This window comes from Pteropus alecto, unplaced genomic scaffold, assembly GCF_000325575.1.
Source record: "Pteropus alecto unplaced genomic scaffold, ASM32557v1 scaffold15, whole genome shotgun sequence".
NCBI lineage: Eukaryota > Metazoa > Chordata > Mammalia > Chiroptera > Pteropodidae > Pteropus > Pteropus alecto.
Genome location: NW_006436286.1, coordinates 2998474 through 3017482, shown reverse-complemented (window position 1 = coordinate 3017482; position 19009 = coordinate 2998474). Strand labels below are relative to the sequence as shown.

Genomic DNA, 19009 nt, shown 5'->3' with positions numbered 1-19009 from the left:
GAGGCAGGGACAGTGGGTAAGTTTTGAGCCCCGCGGCTGACACGCCACAGGCTCTCCTTCCAGAGGGACCAGTCCACACAAGGCGCTGACTTCCACTCCTCCTCTTCCACCACCCCCCTTTCTCGAAGGTACCCAACCCCCGCCCCTTCAGCTCTCAAGGCTCCCCCCTTTTCCTCGAACAACCCCCCCCCAAACTCACAGCTGCTCCAGAGGTTCCTCCAGTCAAACCCTTTCTGGAAACGACGGCGGCCCGGCGGGTCCAAACCACCTACCATCCCCGCTCGCGTTTCCAGGCTCCCTACCCCCGCCGCCGCCGCCTCCTCTTCCACCACTGCCGCCGTCGCCTCTTCATCTGCGGCCCACCGGCGGCGGCCGCCCGGAGGCCCCGCCCCCTCCATCGCCGCCTGTATCATCACTTCCGGTAACCCCGCGGGCCGCCGGCTCCGGGAGGGAGAATTGGGGAGGGGCGGGGCGGGCGCGCGCGGAGGGCTGCGTCATGACGTACGCGGGGACGTACGAAGCCGTCGCCAAGTAAGGGCAAAGACCACGAGACGGGGAGGGCGCGCTCGGAGGAGCTGGACTGGACCATTTGGGGGGCTGGAATGGGGGGGGAAGGATCGCGAAAGGGGTAAAGGGAAACAGGGAGAGGACGAAGTTGGCTATACTGTTGGGCGTCCGGCGGAGGGTGAGCGAGAGTCTGAAGTTTAAGAGCTCCTCGAGACGACCCCCGACTCGGGACGATGAGGCCACAGAGGTCCGCCCAGTGGTTTGGTCCGGCCTGGCCTACCGGACCTGCCCGAGCTCCGTCGGCCGCGGCTCAGCTCGGCTCCCAGCGCCGCCTCCTCCTGGCCGGCCTGGGGCTGCGGCGCTCCTGTGGGTGGGGGAAGGCAGGACTGACGCAGCGTGAGTGTAGGGGCTGGAGACGCGGACTCCCGACGCGGGAGACTGGGGGAAGGGGTTGGCTGCCCAGGGGCAGGGATGGGACGGGGTGGGGGTGGAGGGGTGCGACGTTGCTAGGAGACGCGCTTGTGTGACCCCAGCCGCGCGAGGACGGCTTGGTGTCAGCGCCGCTGGCCTCGGGAACCTGCCCGGGGACGCGGCCCTAGACCTCGTTTGGGGTCGCGGAGATGCCGGTTTGCAGCCCCTCCCAGATTGTTCTGAATCCTTGGATCCCCCGAATGTCAATGGGAGATGAATAGGGGCAGTTCCAGGGGCGGGAGCGTCTAGCTGGGGAAGGTTGACCCAAACGAGACCCCGTACGGGACACGGAGATTTTCTAGGGTACTGAGACCCTTAATTCCCTCGGTCTGCAAAGAAGGCTTTGCTCCGCGACTTTTTATTCGAGTCCATTTGGAAGTTTAAAAGTCAATGAATAAGGAAGTTATCCGCAAGTGAGAAATGCCCCCCCAAAGACCAGTCACACCAGGTGAAGTGGTAGAAGATGGGGGGCCCGCGCCACTCCGAGGCGGGTAAGGCTGCTCAGGGGAGGCCAGGTTTTGCGGAGGTCGGAGAAGAGGGGGAAGCTAGAGAATGAACTTTCTGGGTGGAGAAAAGAGCCAGTGAGAAGGCCGGGTGGCTGGAATAGCAAGAACAAGGCCAAAGTGGTCTGCGATGGAGAAGCGGCAGGGCCTTTAGCCTGGGGTGCGGGTTTGTTATTATGTTCCCGAGGGCTTTAAGAAGGGGAGTGACAGGATCTGATTTCGTGTTTTAAAACATCTTCGTGGCTGCTGGATGGAGAAGGGTACAAGTTGTCACACCTCTTCGGAGGTCTGCAGCAGCCCAAGAGAGGTGCAGGCAGTAGCGTTCCAGTCGCCCGGGAGATGGAGAGAATTGCCTTGACAGTGTGTTTTGGAAGTGGAGCTTGCAGGACTTGCTGCTGAATTGGATGTGGAGTATATGGGGGAGAGAGGAACCAAGGCTGACTCCTCGGGGAAAAACAGTTTGGAGGGAAACACCGTAAGTTCTCTTTAGAGCATACTAGGTTTGATCAGTTTGTTAACCATCCAGGTGGAGACATGGAGAATTAGATATGCAAGTCGGGAAAAGTCGGAGAGATAGATAATGTAGGGGTTTATTTCTAGATCATCTAAGCCCTTAAAATCCTGGCAGCTCTACATTTAGAGATTACCCAGAGGAGAAGCCTGTAAAGAAACTCTTGACAGATAAAAGGAGCCCACCCCACCCCACCCCGCCCCTAATATACTGAATAATGGGACCCACAGTCATAATCAGTGAGACTCATCCTCCACTCACTAGCCAGCTTCTCATCTTGGCCATCAGTGCTTTTGGACGAGGAGCCACGTGATTCGTGTCCATTATAGCAAAGCCGACTTTGCTTGTTAGTTGTTTATGTCTGTCTCCCCCACAGAGTATTTCTTTGTGTCCTGCTGGCTCCTACTACAGAGCCTTGCACGTAGGGCCCAACATGTGACTAGAGCTAGGTACAAACACTGTTCACAAGATATCGGCCATGAACTTCGACAGTTTCTAACAAAGGGGCTCTGGTCCCTGCTGCCGCCGCCGCCACTGTAACCACAATCTCAATATGGTCAGTCTCGCAAAATCGAGAAGAATCAGAAGACCTGGGCTTCAGCCTTGGGTCTGCTCCTGACCGGCAGAGTGGCCTTGGATAAGCCTTTTTCTTTGAGCCGAAGAGGTTGGCCTAGGTAGAGACTGCAAACTGGCAAAACAGATATTGCCTACAAACATATTGTTCAGCCCACAAAGTGATTTAAATTCTTTTTTAATTTTTACTTGCCAACATTTAAAAATTGGACATCAAAATCCAGATTTTCAGCTTCCTTTGAAAAATGAAACAATCTGTCAATACCAGCCTGAGGTTCCTACACAGCGACAGTCAGCTAGGACCAACGAGCTGCTGCCCCCTTTGTGTGTGGCTCAGTGCTCAAGTTTGCCAAAGGTTGCCCCTCCCTCCATTACCTGCCCACCCCGGTGGGCACTTAATTTGCAATTCTTGATCTAGGGTGGTGCTGTCTTTATGTAGCCACTAAGCTACATGTGTAGCTACTTAAATCTAAGTAAAATTTAAAATGCAGTTACTTGGATTCACCAGCCATGTTTCCAGTGCCCAGTAGCTACATGTGGCCTGTGGCCACCTTGGTGGACGGCACAGATATGGAATATTTCCATCATCGAAGATGGAACGTGAAGGGTTCTGGGTGCTAATCATTCCACACACATCAACATGGGCAGTTAGGAGCTCGGTGCCTCTGCAGATGAGAAAAGTGGCTCCTTTGATAGTTGGAGGCTACCTGGAAACTGATGAAGGCAGGGACCCCGGCACACAGTGAGATTATTTATCAGGTGGTTGGACCACGGGTCAGGGGGTAGAAAGCTCCGGCCCGTGTATAATGTTGCAACCGAAGTCCTTTTGTCAGTTTCCTTATTCATTTCTATAAGAAATTGTCACAAAGGAGGGATTTAAATGTTAATTTAAATTGACGTGGTCAGCGTCCTGGGACTTGCCTAATTCCTGTGCAGGGTGGAAGTCCTGGGTAGTGATGAATGAGTGACCAGGGCTGATGTTCAGCTTTGACCTAGTTTTCATCTATTTCCGGCAGGCGCACACCCACACACACCCAGCACCACCTCCTGCTTGTGGTAAAGTTGTCGCCGCCTCCGGCTGACCCCTTACCTGGTCTCTGTCCGCAGGTAGGGAAACACATCCTTCCACTGCTTTTGACTTAAGGGACCGAAACTCGATTTCCATTGAGAATTTCTGTCCCGGAGGGGAATAACAGCTGTGTATTTTTTGGTTACAATAGCGTGACTGGAGTTCCCCTTACAAGTACAATCTTGTGTATGTGCTCCTGTGCTGGCGTATTAGAATGAGTATAGCTTAACCTCGTAAGATCTTTTAGGGAATAATTAGAAGTCTTTCAGATGTCAATATTTCTGGTTTATCCCTGCGTTCTGAAGAATTCTCATATTACATGGCCAACTAAATTCCTTTCTCTTTAGGTGAAATAAAAATACAGTCGGCCCTCTCCTCCCTGCCCTTTCTCTGTGACACCATATTGGCACTTTCTGTATGAAAAGATGCTGTTTCAGAGAATAGCTGTGGTATGATCAGGCACACACGGCACAGCATATCCTGAGGTTTGTAAAACAAGTGTGTGGCATTATACTTCCCTTTTTGGATTCTAGTAACCGAAAACCGAATCCAGGACAGGAAACAAGTCTGTGGTGTATGTGTGTGTGTTCGTTGGTAGAGGGCAGGGAGGACAGAGGACAGGCGTCTGGGGCACGGTTTAGCTTGGAGGTTCCTGGCTTCAGTGAAGGATGACACTGTATAGGACACGGGTATACACCAGAAAGTTGGGAGCGTGACAGACCTTGGAGAAGGGTAAGCAAGGAGCCGGGGGTACAGGAAGCACACGGGCAAGGGAAGCCCGGTCATGCTCGCTGTCGGCACCTGCGCCGCATTTCCAGTCAGGAACATGCTCTGAGGTCTGAGGATAAGCCGGGCGTCCAGCCGGGCTGTTGACTCACTGGAGAACAATAGCCCCTCGCTGTGCAGGGATATTAACGATCTGAGGGAAAGGCTTTCGGAAAACCCGTCACCACCACAAAGCAACAGGTTTGCCAGCCCCAAACGCCGGCGCATTTCTCCGCCCCCCTGCACAAAGCCGAACACAGATAAAAGAGGCCCCTTCGTTCCCTCCGTCCGCTCCCTGTGCGAAGTGACTTACGCGGATCGTCTCGTGGATGCTCCTTACGGCTCCTCAGAGATGGTTCTGTCGTTACCCCATTCCACACTCTAAGAAACTGAGGCTCGCGAACACTGGCCTGACGTCATGAGGTCAGGATTTGGACCCAGGGTTGACCGCCCCGGAGCCCATTCCTCTTCCTCACGCACGTGGGGGAGCGATGTCTAAGGCCAAGGCAGCCGCCGTCCACTCTGCCATCCACGGTCAGAAAACCCGTCCACTTCGGCATCGTAAGAGATGTTCGGTTCCCTAGCAATTTTCCAAATGGCAAAACTTTACATCATAATTTGCAGGGTTGGTTTTGACCCCTGGTCACTTGGGTACGAGGAACCTTATTCCCCAAAAGGGTTGTTTTTCAAGAAGAAAAGTATCAGAACCCCGTGTTCCTATGTTTGGTTCTAAGCGTCATGGAAACTAAATCATTTCAGTCCAGTGGACAAACCTTAACTGGCCTTGAGGAACTGGAGAGTGAGCGTTACTTTTTTTAAATAAGGGTTGGTTTTGACCCCTGGTCACTTGGGTACGAGGAACCTTATTCCCCAAAAGGGTTGTTTTTCAAGAAGAAAAGTATCAGAACCCCGTCTTCCTATGTTTGGTTCTAAGCGTCATGGAAACTAAATCATTTCAGTCCAGTGGACAAACCTTAACTGGCCTTGAGGAACTGGAGAGTGAACGTTACTTTTTTAAAATTCTTTTTTAGGCGAGGCAACCCTTCCTTGACCTCACAGAGCGCAAGGAAGGGTCAGCTTACAATCCCTTATTTTTTTATATTTTACGCCTACAGCATCTGTTCTTCCTAGGCGGTCTCCCATCCAAGTACTGACCAGGCCCGACCCTGCTTAGCTTCCGAGGTCAGATGGGATCGGGCTTGTTCAGGGTGGCGTGGCCGTAGACAAGTGAGGGTTACTTTATAGCTGTGCCGGAGACGGAGCCGATAAGGCCTCCTCCCCACGTCCATGCTTCACGCTGACAGCCACAGCGCCACTCTCAGAAACGTCGTGGAGGCTTAGTATTTTTAAATGCTCTAGGGTCTTCAGTTGGGACACCTGGCCCAGGTACCATCGCGTGCATCAGGATGGGAGTGGACATGAGCGGTGACTGTTCTGAGCATCAATCGATTCTTCTAACGAGTGTATTTCAAGCCCCAACTGCACACCAGGCCTAGGAGTGTGACGAACGAGGCCACGACACATACACCTCAGAGGAGGGGGAACCGAGCAGAAAGTTAAGTGGAGAAGGGTGAACGTCACAGCAGACAGGACTGTGCCGGAGGTGCGCGGAGCAGGGACGCCGACCCCGTGTCCGTATGGAGGGCCCGTGACCCACAGTGGGAGCCGAGGGGTGACAGCGGCCGCACGAGGAAGAGCTGCGGGTCGGCGCCTTCGTTTGTCAACAAGGCTCCCAGCTCTAAGGAGACAGGGCCGAGGGATGGGACCGGCCACCGCTGATGCACAGTGACCACGTGAGACTGTGATTCCCTGTGGGAAGTTCCACGGCCGCCACCCTGTCCCCAGCCCTCCAAATCGAGCACTTGGGAGAGAAAGTTGATCGTCACATGGATGCAGCACAGGGCGGATGTCACCGAGTTGGATTCGGAGGACCAAGTCTTAGGAGAGAGAAGAGGGTCCTTTGGCAGAATGTGGAAAGAATTCAACACACGCCGAAGTTAGAGTCAAAAGGAAAGTTTGTTAGAAAAGGGGTGACACCCCACAGACAGTGTGTGCCCCTCTCAGAGGCAGAGCGAGAGAGACCAAGGGAGACTGGGAAGGGGGTGAGTAGGGGCTGTGAGGGACCCAGGGCAGTCAGGGAGCGCGGTTTATATGTCATCCTTTAGTTCCCGTTCCCTTGGAGATGGACATACAGGGACGGAGGAAGGTGGGTATGGAGCCCCAGGGGCCTGCCGGCTGCTCCCAGCCTGCAGGCCATAGGTTCCCCGTGGCCTTAGCCATGGGGAATGAACGCTTTCATTTGTGTAGGGCAGACACTCAGAGACTCTTGTCCCTGTGTCCCCTTCCACGGGTGTGGGGAATGGGCTGTCAGCATCCCAGCAGAGATCGGCCCGCAGATGTCCCCGGGGCCTGGCTGCGGGTGATCAGCACGTGGCAGTCCCTGAGGGCGGCTTGATCAACATTTTGTTCTCTTGCCTGCTCCCTGCATTAACGTCACGTTCATTCATTCGTTCACTGGGTGCGATGAGAGAAAATGCCACCCAGGGCAGGTCGCGAAGGAGGGAGGAGCCCCTCCCCCCGCGGGCGGGCCTTCCCTGTCCCTTGTCATGGTACGGCCTCGTGAGCACCCAGCGTGTGGAGTTCTGACATTCCTGAGACTCGAGTCATAGTCTATAACCCTCCTCCGGGACGGGCGTTTTCTTCTCTGCTCTCAGGCTCCCACGGGTTCAGCCGGGATGGTCTCCCCGAAGGCGGGGGAAGGGCCAAGCTGCCGGAGCCCCTGGCACTGGCGGACCTCGCCACCGCCCTCCTGGGAAAGCACATGTGGACGCACCGGGCAGGCGTGCGGGCGGAGGGGGCTCTCGGGGTCCGTCCAGACCCTCCACTGTCGCTCTCGCCTGGGAGCACGAGCAGGTGGTGCCGTGGTGTTTGTTTATTTTTTATTTTTTAGGAGATTCATCACTGCGCATTATGAGTCCCCATTATTGACTCCGAAATAAAAACGGGGAAGAGCTTCTGGTCGGGGAAACGCGCATCCAGGGACTTTGGCCCCTGAGCCCGGCTCTCCTGTGAGTGGGGCGGCATCGGGCAGGGCTCTTCACCCTCTGCAGACTGGTAGGATCATTAAGAAAACAGTTTGGAATCCGGCACATTTTAAGAGATACACATCAGACCATGCATGATACTCCAACTTGCTCAACACCGCCAGAGTCAGAAATTGCTTTTTTTGTCTGTCCTCTGCCACGAGCGTGTAAGCTCTAGGAGGGCGGGACGTGGCTGCTGGCTCATCACTGTGCCCCGCTCCTGCCTGCGCCTGGCCCGCAGTGTGCACCGCGTAAACGTTGAGTGGATGACGCCTGGGTGGGTGCTCGTGAGAGACGTGTGGATGTAAGAAGCATCCAAACCTGTAGAGAATTCTCATAAGCCTTTTCCTGAGCCAGACCGATGACAGCTGCTGAGAAGCTAGATACATGCTCTGGAGAGAGACAGTTTCACAGTTTCTTTTATGTATTTGGGGTTAAAGGGGGAGGCGTAGGGAAGAGGAAGGACTGAAAGCAGAGAAGGTGGGGTGGGGTGGGGTCACGGGACAGGTAGCAGGACTGTGTTCTCTCTCTCTCTCTCTCTCTCTCTCTCTCTCTCTCTCTCTCTCTCGGGTGGTTATGGCTTATAGCAAAGGCGCGTGAACCTGGATGCACAGAAACCATGGATGGTGCTTGCAGAAGGCAAAGAGGTGCCTTTTACTACAGGAGCTACAGGCCTGGGGCGTGACCGCCCTCTGTGGCCTGCCCTGCGAGGAACTTAGGATCGGATCTCCCTGAGAGGTGGCTTTCTGTGGGACCCCTTTTTGGTCCTCAGTAGTGTGAGGCCTGCAGGCCAGTGGCGCTGCGCTGAGCCCCAGTGTCTCTTCTGTGACGTCAGCTCCCTCCTGAGTGTTGGGGACGCGTTGCTGCAGGGGGCGGAAGAGCAGAGCGGTCCAGCCACATGGGCTTCTCCGAAGGCACCGGCGTGAAATGCGATCGTTATAGGCACCAGCGTGTGATATGATTGTTATAGGCGCTGGTGTGTAACGTGATTGTTATAGGCGCTGGTGTGTAATATGATTCTTATAGGCGCTGGTGTGAAATGCGATCGTTATAGGCGCCGGTGTCTGATGATTGTTATAGGCACTGGTGTGTAATGCGATTGTTATAGGTGCTGGTGTGTAATGTGATTGTTATAGGTGCTGGTGTGTAATATGGTGTTATAGGCGCCGGTGTGTAATGATTGTTATAGGCGCTGGTGTGTAATGATTGTTTTGGCACCAGTGTGTAATGCGATTGTTACAGGTGCTGGTGTGTAATGTGATTGTTATAGGTGCTGGTGTGTAATGTGATTGTTATAGCCGCCGGTGTGTAATATGGTGTTACAGGCGCCAGCGTGTCATATTAAAGTAGGGCAGTCACAAGGGCAGGTGGTATATGAGAAACGTCACAGAAAGATTCATGTCATCGAGGTACAGAAAACGCCTTTTGCTCGCTGTGGAAAGGGAATGGAATTGTTTAGCTCCCTTTGTCACAACTGGCTAAACTCTTTCAACAGCGGGCAGAGGGCGGACACTCGGCTCAGGCACTGAGGTGGAGCAGCCTCTCAGTGACTGCAAGTTGGGGTTTGAATGCGGGCCCCGCCCCCTGCTAGCTACCTGACGCCGAGTCACTTCACCTCTCTGCACGCATCCCTCCTTTTAGGAGACAGTGGTGTAGTAGCTCCCTCACGTGATTGTCGCAGTGACGATCGGAGTTAAGGTACGGAACGCAACTAAGGAAGCCTCTGGCACAGTGAGCACAAAGCAGAGGCAGCTTCTGTCATCACCCCGGTGAGCGGAACAGCCCCACCCCTCCGGGAACTCGGGGACAAGGGACGATGAAATCGCAAAAGAGCAGTAGCTGGCCGTGGCAGGCGCTCTGAGGGGACGCGGACAGCGTCTACCAGGTGGGGCGACAATGCCCGTTCTAAGTGGGCGGCTCAGCCGGGACAGACCCCGAGGCTTGACACAGCAGCCGCTCCCACGCTTCTGTGTTTCAGACCCCACGTCACACTTTTTACTAGTATTCACCTATGCTTTAAACCAGCTGAAAATGTTTCGTAATACAGTTATTTAAAGGAAGCTGCATCAGTGTAAAATGAAAATCACTTTTAAATCATGGGCTTGATGGGCTATTAAAACATTAAAAGAATCACAGTAAGAAAATAAGTATTGATATCGTACATCAAAAGTCACCTCCCCAGCCAGTCTTTGGGACTCCTGCGTAGGAGAATCCCCCAGCTGTGAGTGGAGGCCACGCACTGCCGGCAAGCACACAGTAGGGGTTTGTTTGGTCATGCACCAGTCCTTGCGAGGCCGTGACAGGAGCGGGGTTTGGTTTCAAGCCACTGAGCCCTTCGGAAGGAAGACCCAGGGGAAAGGCGCTTCTCCTAACTAAACAAGCTGCTGATGGGCCAGACACAAACTCAAACCGAAAGGAAAAGAGCTTTCTCAATTTTTAAAAACATGGCTGACTTTGCTTCCAGAATCGAGCTTTCTGTAGCATCATTTCCATTTATTCAGCAAGCGTGTTGAACGCCGTTACACACCTCGCTAGGTGCCGAGAACTCAGCAGCAAATAAGAGGGATGTGGTCCCTGTCCCCATAAAGATCAGAGTCGAAGGGGCAGACGGACATTACAAACCGTAACTTGAGTGATAAGTGCTGCAGAGAAGAAATACAAGGGGCTGTGAGAAGGTTCCAGAGAGACGCCTCTGATGCGCGTGGCGGGGGGAGGGGCCGGGTTTTCGGACACGTCCGTGTTTCCCCTGGGAACCGAAAGATGACTAGGGGTTGATCAGGTACCACGTGGGAGGGAGTCGGGGGAGAGCCTTCTGGAAAGGGGGGACAGGTGGGTATGTGCCCCCAAGGATTCCCTCAAAGAACTGGAAGAATCCAGAACGAAAGCATTTTTTCCTCGCCTTCTTGCCAGGAGCGGGAAGGGAATGAATGACAGGCTCCCTTGGCGGTAGCTCACGGTGCGCTGCGGGACCCACAGCGTTGTACCCTTCTCCCCGAAAACCGTCCGCAGCTAGGTTTTCTGGGTCACCTGGCCTCGCAGAGGGAGCCGTCACTTATCTCCTTTCGGGATTAGGTTTCCAAATACTTAAACATTAATTAAAGTGTTTTGAAAATAGGCCTATTAAGTACCCATTGTCAGTTCCGCTTGTTACCTTGAGTGCCCTAATTACGGGGCTCCCGTCAGGATTATGGGATCTGATGGGTACAGTTGGAAGCTGAGGTTCTTAGCCCGGGGACGGAAAGCAATTAAAGTCAGACTTTGCGGAAGGTTGGAAGGTGAGAAGGTCGCTGCTGTTGTAATGGGCCAGCCCTCCCCCACCTCTCCGGTGCCATTAAGTCCAGGCACGTAATGACGGGAGTGGAAGTCAGTGACAGGCCTCCCTGCCCCTTGCAGGAGCTGGCTCACGTATTTTCATTATGAAACCGTGGGATTTTAGCACGCGTCAGAAACTCAGAAGTCTGTGACTTACCAGGAAAGATGTCATCATCTTATCTGGGTTTTCATTAACCATTAGCCACAAACCATGAGGCTCTCTCTCGGTTGGTATGAATTCCTTTTAAGCATTTTCTGACACATCGTGGACATCGGAGTTGGTGTTGGAACTTTCGAATTGGGTGAAATCGTGCTTTCAAGCTTTCGTCAAACGGTTCAGCCTGGGCTCGTTTCCTCATTGCTCAGGAAAGGTCAGCAAGTGGCCAGTCGTCTTGGAAAGAGGAATTCTCTGTAAGGTGAACTCTGTGCAGGAACTTGGAATTTCTAGGTAAACACACCTCCTTCCAGATCCCACCTGTATCCTGTACCTGCCCAAACTCTCATCAATCTAGGACCACCCCACAGTGCACGGTGTCGTGTTACGCCCCCTGCATGGGCAGAACTGGGTCCTGATCCCAGGGTGGCCAGCGGCCTGCTTCCTGTTTGAGGGCAGCCGGGACGGGACGCGTGATGGGCATCCTAGCGCCCAGTCCTGCCGCTCACTCCCCACCTGCCACTGTTACAGGCGGCGCCTCTGCCTCTCCAATGGTGGGGCTTTCGTTTTTTTCCTCCTCCTTGAATTACTTTTAGACACAGCAAAAATACTAAAGAAACAGACCAATGTTTTTGCATAAGTGACAGAAAAAGGGAACACCGATGTCCGCTGGGGGTGGGGGGGGCATGCACGGGGGTGGGGTACCTTCATGCCGTGGACAGCCGCAGCGGGGGCGTGTGACAGCAAGGGTGGGTCCGACCAGCACGGGCCAGAGCAAGCAGTGGGAAGACGTACGACCTTTTACACGTGACGTTCTTAAACTCGCCAGGCAGTGCTACCGCGTGTTAACGTGAAGACACGAGAGAGAGATTCAGGGTCGCGCTTCCTCCTAGGCGAGGTACGGCGGGAGTTTCGGCGACGTCTAAAATTTGTTCTTTAAGGTCCGTTGTGAATATATGGCTGTCAATTATGTTATCCTCTCATGTTTTCATATATCCGAAATATTGCATAATAAAAATGATAACAAGAACTTAATTTTTAAAAATACAGTTAGCTTTAGGGAATGTATTTGGGTCGGGTCTCAGCCAAGTCCTCGGAAATCGAAACTGACGTTTCAGACTCAAAACCCAGAGGGGCCACAAGAGCTTCCGTCGTCACAGAGACCTGCAGTTGCACCGACTGTACAGCCCTTACGTGGACAATGTTTTCAGCAAGGTTACGGTGAACTGCGGGGTTGTGACCTGACAGCGTCAGGGTAGGCTAGGGCCTGCAACACACGGGTTCGGTCTTCATGGTACTCACATTTTTGAAAATAATCAATTAGCGTCTTTTGAGAATTTATATTTAAAAACCTGGACTGCCATCGGGGACATGTCCTCCCCAGTTGGCCACTGTCCCCACCCAGCCAGGTCTCATTTTGTTACCTGCCAGGCCCTGGAGGAACTTGAGTTTGTAACCCTTGCACTAGATTCAAGTTCTCACTTAACTAGAAAACTCAGTGATTCAAAATGTGCCTTCTCAAGTTAGTGATGTAATTTTACCAGGAGATGCACTAAAAGCGTCATTCCTGAGATATCCTGGTACAGGATCTACCGGGTTAAAGACTTGTAAACGGGTATTTTGGTTCTGACATGTTTATAAAAATGGCTGTCATGGCAAACAGCACCGTGGAGCGACTCAGCCACGGGGCGATGCAAGAGGCAAGCTGAGAGCTGGCTGGTATTCCCACGGGGCCGTTCCGGCAATGCTACCACGCAGATTTGTTGAGAAAAGGCAATTATTTCTAGGCTAATTAAAGAGCTTGATTAAAAAAAAAATGTACAACTGCCTAGCTGCCTACTGTCAAGTTGAATTTTTATGCAAATCTTCCCTCTTCTGTTTTGGTGGGTCTGAAGATGACGACAGCCACACGACAAGAAGTTCTTGGCCTCTACCGCCGAATTTTCAGGCTTGCGAGGAAGTGGCAGGCGGCATCCGGGCAGATGGAAGACACCATTAAAGAAAAACAGTACATACTGAACGAAGCCAGGACGCTGTTCCAGAAAAACAAAAACGTAAGTAGGCCTCCGTCGGAGGTTGCAAGGAAGAGAGCAGTTTCTCGTCTGTTCATTTCTTTTCCGTCCCCAAGTTGAGGGGACCAAGCGAGCAGCAGAAGTCACGGTGGCGGAGCGCGGGCAGGAAGCGGCCAGAGGCGCAGCCGAGCCAGCGTGCCCGCCCCCGGGGGCAGAACCCGGCCCTGTTTCTCCACGTGGTTCTGGTCTTGCTCCAACTGGTCAGGGGCCCGGCATCCTCAGAAGACCCCACGAGCTAGGTGACAGGAGTCCGGCTGGTGACAGTTGTCAGGGGCGGAGTGGTCCCTCCACGCCGCGCCTGTGGCCGGCCCCGTGCACAGGAGGTGCGCGTGAAATTGGTGTTTCTCGGTGTATGATCTACTCAGAGCGCCCACGGAGGACCCCGTTCAGTGGGGAGAGATGAGGTCAGGACACAGGCTCCCTTCACGACCTGGCCGTGAACTCGAGCCTCGGGCTAGCTCCCAAGTTTGCCCCGACCCTAATCCACACCCCCATCCCCTTCTCGGCACCCCGAGGCCTCCCTGCTCTGCGGGGCCAGCCTGCCCGTGAAGCGGTTCTGCCTTTAGCGCAGACACGCGTGCCCCGTCGGGGGCAGTGTCCCGCTGTGCGTGCCCCCTCGGGGGCGGTGTCCCCCTGCCCCCGAGGCCCCCTGAGGCCCTCACACCGTCCCGAGGAAGGAAGCTACACACTGCAAATGCCGTTTCTGTTGCGTCCTTCAAAAAACAGCCTGTTTTGCGTATATTTAGAATGAAATTATTAGTACATTTAATGACTTACTAGTATACATAGAAATCAGTGTAAGTACATATATGGGACCTGTGGGCTCAGAAATATTTCTTGAAAGTAAAAGATGTCCGAGGAGTTCACAGACCCCTGACCTGGACCTGCTCTAAGGACTTCGTCACACTCTTTTTTCTTCTTGTTTCTTTTGACTCTCCCTGGCTGGCCGGTCAGCTCCTCAGGTTCTAGACGTGTCACACTTCCCTAGTGTGCCCCTGGGCCCTGCCTTGTGCTCGTCATAAATCAACGAGCATCGACAGGTTCTTTGATTCAGTCGGCCTTCTCCGGGAGCCCCTCTCTGCCTGACCCGTCCCTGCGATGACCCTGTGCTGAACTCCCTGACTTTGTCACCATGCTGCTTCTGTAGCTTCACGTGTCAGGGTTGCTCTGCCTGGGTGGCAAAGGCAGGGACTGCGGCCTCCCCGTGTCCGGCCCGGTGCTGGGGGTGTCGCAGCAGTGAGTGCCCCGTACGCCCTGCAGGCTCACCCAGGGGGTCACCGCTCAGGACCCGTTTTGTCATGGCAGTGATTGACCCCGCATTCGCCTCTGCTCGAACTGCGGGTGTGAGCCAGAGGGAGGCGTGTGTGCCGGTGACGACGCGTGAGGGAGATGATTTTGCGGTGGGGGGAGGTACATGCGTTTTTAACTTTAAGACTTGTGCTCGTTTCACTGTGTATTAGAAAGAAAATAGAGTATCAGGCCATTTCACAAATGCTGCGCCTTTAGGAGAGAGTCCATTTAAAGAAAAAGTTTACTATTAGCATGGGTGCTGTGTAGATACAGCACACTCATGAGGCAGCCTCTGGATGACTGGGTTTGGAGAGCTGTACCCCAGACTCGTCTCGATGGACAGGGGAGCCCAGGAGCCCCAGCCCACTGCCCAGCGCCTTCTCCGGGCTCCTTCCTCCCCGTCCCTCATACAAACTAAGTAGTTTCTCGTAACCTCGCTTGCTGTAAGAGCTTGATGATCATCCAGAGGTGGCGCACAGACCGCTCCGAATCGTGGGCAAACGGGAGGGAACACGGATGTCTGTACCCAAGGCGAACACCAGCGCAGCAGCTGCTGAGAAGCGCAGAGGTCAGAGGCACAGCCTCTGCCCCAAGGGACCCAGCGGGGGTTCTGCGCGTTGCAGTTCCTGGAACTCTCCTCTGTGCCAAGAGGTGCCACAGGACACGAAGGCCCTTGGAATTTCCGAGAGGCCAGCCCAGACTTCCCTGGGGGTGTCATCGGGGCTGATGCAACCCCCGCTCCGCCGCGAGGCCCACCTGCAAACGCCTCCCAGAGCCGTGTGGTGACTCATTTTCCGTCCTCGAGTGAAAGGCGCTGTCCCCTTCTCCATCTGGCTCTGTGCTGCGGAATGAACTTTGCATTCCTTTCTCTGAAACTGGACTACCACGATTTGACAATTTCGTAATGTCAGAAGTCATTTCTTCCCCTTACTAATGAGCGAGGCGGTTCACAGTTCAAAACGAGAGCTGAATCACCCTCCAGAATCTCACGCAGCGGTGTCTAGACGGTGCTCGCTGAGACAGTTCGATCGGCTTGAGGAGGGTGTGAAGGAGCGCACTCACTCAGCGTCGGTGGGAATGTAATTCGTAGCTTGCTCGTGGGAATATAAATTCCCCTTAAAGGTGTCGTCTGAATCTAGCGGGAATATCTGTGAGAATTAAAAACGCAGGAACATACACCCTTTGACCCCATAGTTCTCTGTCTGGAATTTTTATCTTTTAGATATATTTGCACGTGAGCCAAAAGAAATTTAGAGGGATCCATAGCACAATTGTTTATAATGGCAAAAGATTGGAAATAACCTAAGTGTCTGTCGGTAGAAGATTGGATAAATTATATTACAGCCTGCTGTTGGAATTTGGTGCTGTTAAAAAGAATGGGCCAGCTTTATATGTGTAAACGTAGAAGGACCTTCAAGCTGTTAGTGGAAAAAGCAAGGTTCAGAACAAAGCAAGCTATCGTTTGTGTAAGAAAAAACCTAAGTATATACAGGAGTGCTTCTGTATGCCTGGATTATCCCTGGGGGACCAATTCAGAACAAAGCAAGCTATCGTTTGTGTAAGAAAAGAAAACCTAAGTATATACAGGAGTGCTTCTATATGCCTGGATTATCCCTGGGGGACCAGCGAGAAACCGCTGGTAATTGGTGTTCCTGAGAAGGGGAGCTAGGACAGAGCGCTGAGAGGGAGACTTCTTTCTGATATTACATCCTTTGCTATCGTTTGAATTATTTTTTACCACGTGCTCATATTACCTATTTCAATAATTTTTAAAAGTTTAATCCACAGTAAATGTCATATTAAATTGCTTTTGATTTTTCAAACATCAGTGCAGTGTGCTGCACAGAGGACGCACGCCCAGCTCCGCGTGCGCTAGGAGCTGCTCACAGCCCGCTCTCCGCTTTCACAGCTCACGGACGCACGCCTGATCCAGCAGTGCATAGAGGAGTGCACGGCCAGGATCGAAATCGGACTGCACTACCAGATCCCGTACCCGAGGCCCGTAAGTGCGACCCGTGTTGGCGTGCGGTGGGTCCGTGTCCGTGTCAGCCCGGCCATGTCCGGGGAGCGCCCCGAGAGGGCCAGCGCTGGCCGAGAAGTCGGGAGCTGCAGGAGGCACGCTGGGAGCCGGCCGTCCTCGTGTGCCGCCGGCTGTCACCACGGCCCCACGCGGCAGGGCAGGCCCCCTCCCTCCCGTACGGGAAAGCCAACTCGCGCTGACGCCGCCTTTCACTGTTTTATGGAAAAATTTGTGTTTTCCTTATTGCGTCCGACGGGTCTGTTGTTAATTAAAGAACAAAGTTCAAACGTTAAAGGAAAGCATCATAATGTCAAAGGTGAAAATTGTCAAAAATTCACACCCTGTGCAGAGACTGCCATCACTGTGGGGTCTGACTCGATGAAATTGCCAATACTCTCCTCTTGACCTAGAAAACCAGCAATTTCGTATTGTATTGGTTCAGCCTAATAGTTCAGTGATACATCCTCATAGCCTCTTCTGTACTCATGCACGTATTTTTGTTTATTTATTATTCATTCATTCATTCATTCATTCATTTTTTTACTTAAAGTACCTGGGATCCCGGGCGTACTGTTTGTTGCCTGTTTATTTTACTTCCTGTCTGCTGGACATCGCTGCCTCCACCTTTTCATGGGGTCGCACCGCATGCCTGTAAGAAGGTGCCGCAGCTCAGCCAGCGCCATTCGGTGGGCGGTGACGTGGGTCCCGGTTCTCCCCTGCGCACAGATCGTGTGTCCACACGCGTCTCTTCTCACCTTCTTTGCGTTCTCATCTCACTGTGAACCGTGGCCATTTTCCCCTCCATGCAGGCAATAAAGAGGAGCACACGCTCTGGGATCAGACAGATGTGGGTTCGAATCCCGGCGTCACCACTTAGCGTATACTCTTGAGCGAGTTCTAACCTCCGGGCCTCCGTTTTCTCATCTGTAAATGTGGACGAAATTCCTTCCGAGATGATCATAAGGGTTAACGTGTGTAAGGATTGCAAGCATTAACGAGTCTGTGGATTGAGCGCTTAGCAGAGAGCACGGTATTTACTAAATCCTCGGTGAACATGAGCTGCCGTAATGATTATCATTCTTAATATTGTTATTTCTCTTCTTATCCAGATTCATCTGCCTCCAATGGGCCTTACCCCACTACGAGGCCGGGGCCTTCGCAACCAGGAAAAGCTGAGGAAGCTTTCCAAACCAGTGTACCTCCAGTCTCACGATGAGGTTTCCTAGCCCGGAAGGAGGTTGATTCCCCTGCACGATGAGCCCACTAGGTCTGCACTATAAGCCAGATGACAAAACCCTTCTGCCTGACGAGGGGCAAAAATTCGAATATCTTCTTAAAAACCTCCAAAATACTGATTCTCACCGCGTGATGTGTGCTGTTTGTCAAGGCCTTGCCGCCTGAGCAGACGACACCAGTCCTAGAGGCTGCGGACCGCACATCCTCCCCAAAGCATCATTTAGAAGCAAGGCTGAGGCCCATGGGAGGCTTTTCCTCAGAAGACCTCGCTGGACACGCCAGCCGACACACAGACGTCACCCAGGTCCTGGAAGTCCTCGTGGCGGCTGTCAGACGACACACCACCCTCACAATAGTTCAGGCTGCTTTTTCAAGTATCAGATTTGCTTAAAAGTGGGCTTTTTGTGTGTTGTCTTTTGACCCTTCCAATTTCCAGATAAACCCTCCTTAAAAAGTGCATCATTGGATTTATCATGGTTTTTCATGGAAATTTTCTATGAGTCCCATCCCCGCCCCCGACACAACACATACACAAAAGTGCGTCGTAGCTAAATGCATGTTTGCTTTGTCTTTACAGCGTGTAATTACTTGGGATGCACTTAGCCTCTGAAAGGCTCATTTGAAACTCATACTGCATTCATTATGAGTATTTTACCTTGACATAATTAGAATGTGCAAGGGCCAAGCTGGCTCTCAAATGATGTCTAAGCAGAAGTGGGACAAGGAGAGATCAGAACACCAGGGCGCACACCCCGCATGTGTGGGGTCCAGTGAGACCCCCCCATGGGAAGTCAGTAGAAGTCTGTAGCATTCCCTCCACTTCCAGAGAGGATGGGCGTCACCAATAAACACAAATCTCTCGATTTTCGTCTCCGTATTCTTTTCCAAAATGGCCTTGTGACCCGCAGATGCAGCAGCTGACGACTTCCTGTCCGTACCTAAATTTAGGATTCCCTCGTCGCACAAATCCTCAAATTCAAAGTGAGCACTGTATTTCCATCTCAAAACCTGCTCCTGTAAGCAGGGGTTTGGCGATGACATCGTATAACGTTATAATAGTATGCAGAACAGAGCTTTAAACTCTACGGTATCAGTGGAAGAACAGAATATGCATTTAACACAACTGCGGCGACAGGCCTTTGCTGAGGGGGGCGGAGGCGAGTCAGCGTGCTGGCTAGTGTGTCGGCCACACCGTGCACCGCTGCTCCGCACAGCCTCACGGTGGTGGCGTGCCCCCTGCCCATGCCAAATCTCCCTGTCCGGAAGTGGTTCTGATGCGAGGACCTCTCCCGGCGTGCAGAGCCTGTGGACTGAAGCCGACTGCTTCAGCCAGCGGTCAGCCTACGAAACTGCTCTGTTCTTGCTTTGGAGTTAGAACCGGCTGGGCTGGACCAGGTGGGTCCCTGCCGAGGTGACTGTGACGGCAACTTCTGTCTTATTCTG

The 19009-nt window shown here is 53.0% G+C and overlaps 2 protein-coding genes and 1 pseudogene across 21 annotated transcripts in view; 1 reads left to right on the top strand and 2 right to left on the bottom strand.

Moving 5' to 3' along the window:
* Positions 1 to 380, bottom strand: part of DCUN1D3 (defective in cullin neddylation 1 domain containing 3) — a 29957-nt gene extending 29577 nt beyond the window's left edge. The window contains exon 1 of one of the 3 annotated variants that reach the window (XM_006912539.3): positions 273 to 380. The gene's annotated coding sequence lies outside the window, so the exon portion shown is untranslated. Of the gene's footprint in view, positions 1 to 199 lie in introns of all 3 variants that reach the window. The other 2 variants (XM_015589905.2, XM_006912538.3) reach the window with 2 other exon arrangements.
* Positions 1 to 18429, top strand: part of LYRM1 (LYR motif containing 1) — a 20438-nt gene extending 2009 nt beyond the window's left edge. For 3 of the 18 annotated variants that reach the window (XM_025047307.1, XM_025047301.1, XM_025047306.1), the window contains 3 exons: positions 12844 to 13002; positions 16220 to 16312; positions 17440 to 18429. In XM_025047307.1, coding sequence (XP_024903075.1) covers positions 12844 to 13002; positions 16220 to 16312; positions 17440 to 17556 — 369 coding nt within the window. In that variant the 3' untranslated portion in view covers positions 17557 to 18429. Of the gene's footprint in view, positions 1 to 6; positions 129 to 302; positions 422 to 591; positions 686 to 760; positions 904 to 1318; positions 1470 to 3581; positions 3673 to 5758; positions 7468 to 7545; positions 7760 to 11043; positions 11243 to 11777; positions 11890 to 12843; positions 13003 to 16139; positions 16313 to 17439 lie in introns of those variants that run through there. The other 15 variants (XM_025047305.1, XM_025047302.1, XM_025047304.1 and 12 more) reach the window with 15 other exon arrangements.
* LOC112480276 lies at positions 5506 to 5624 on the bottom strand (annotated as a pseudogene).
* Positions 18430 to 19009: the final 580 nt, after the last annotated feature.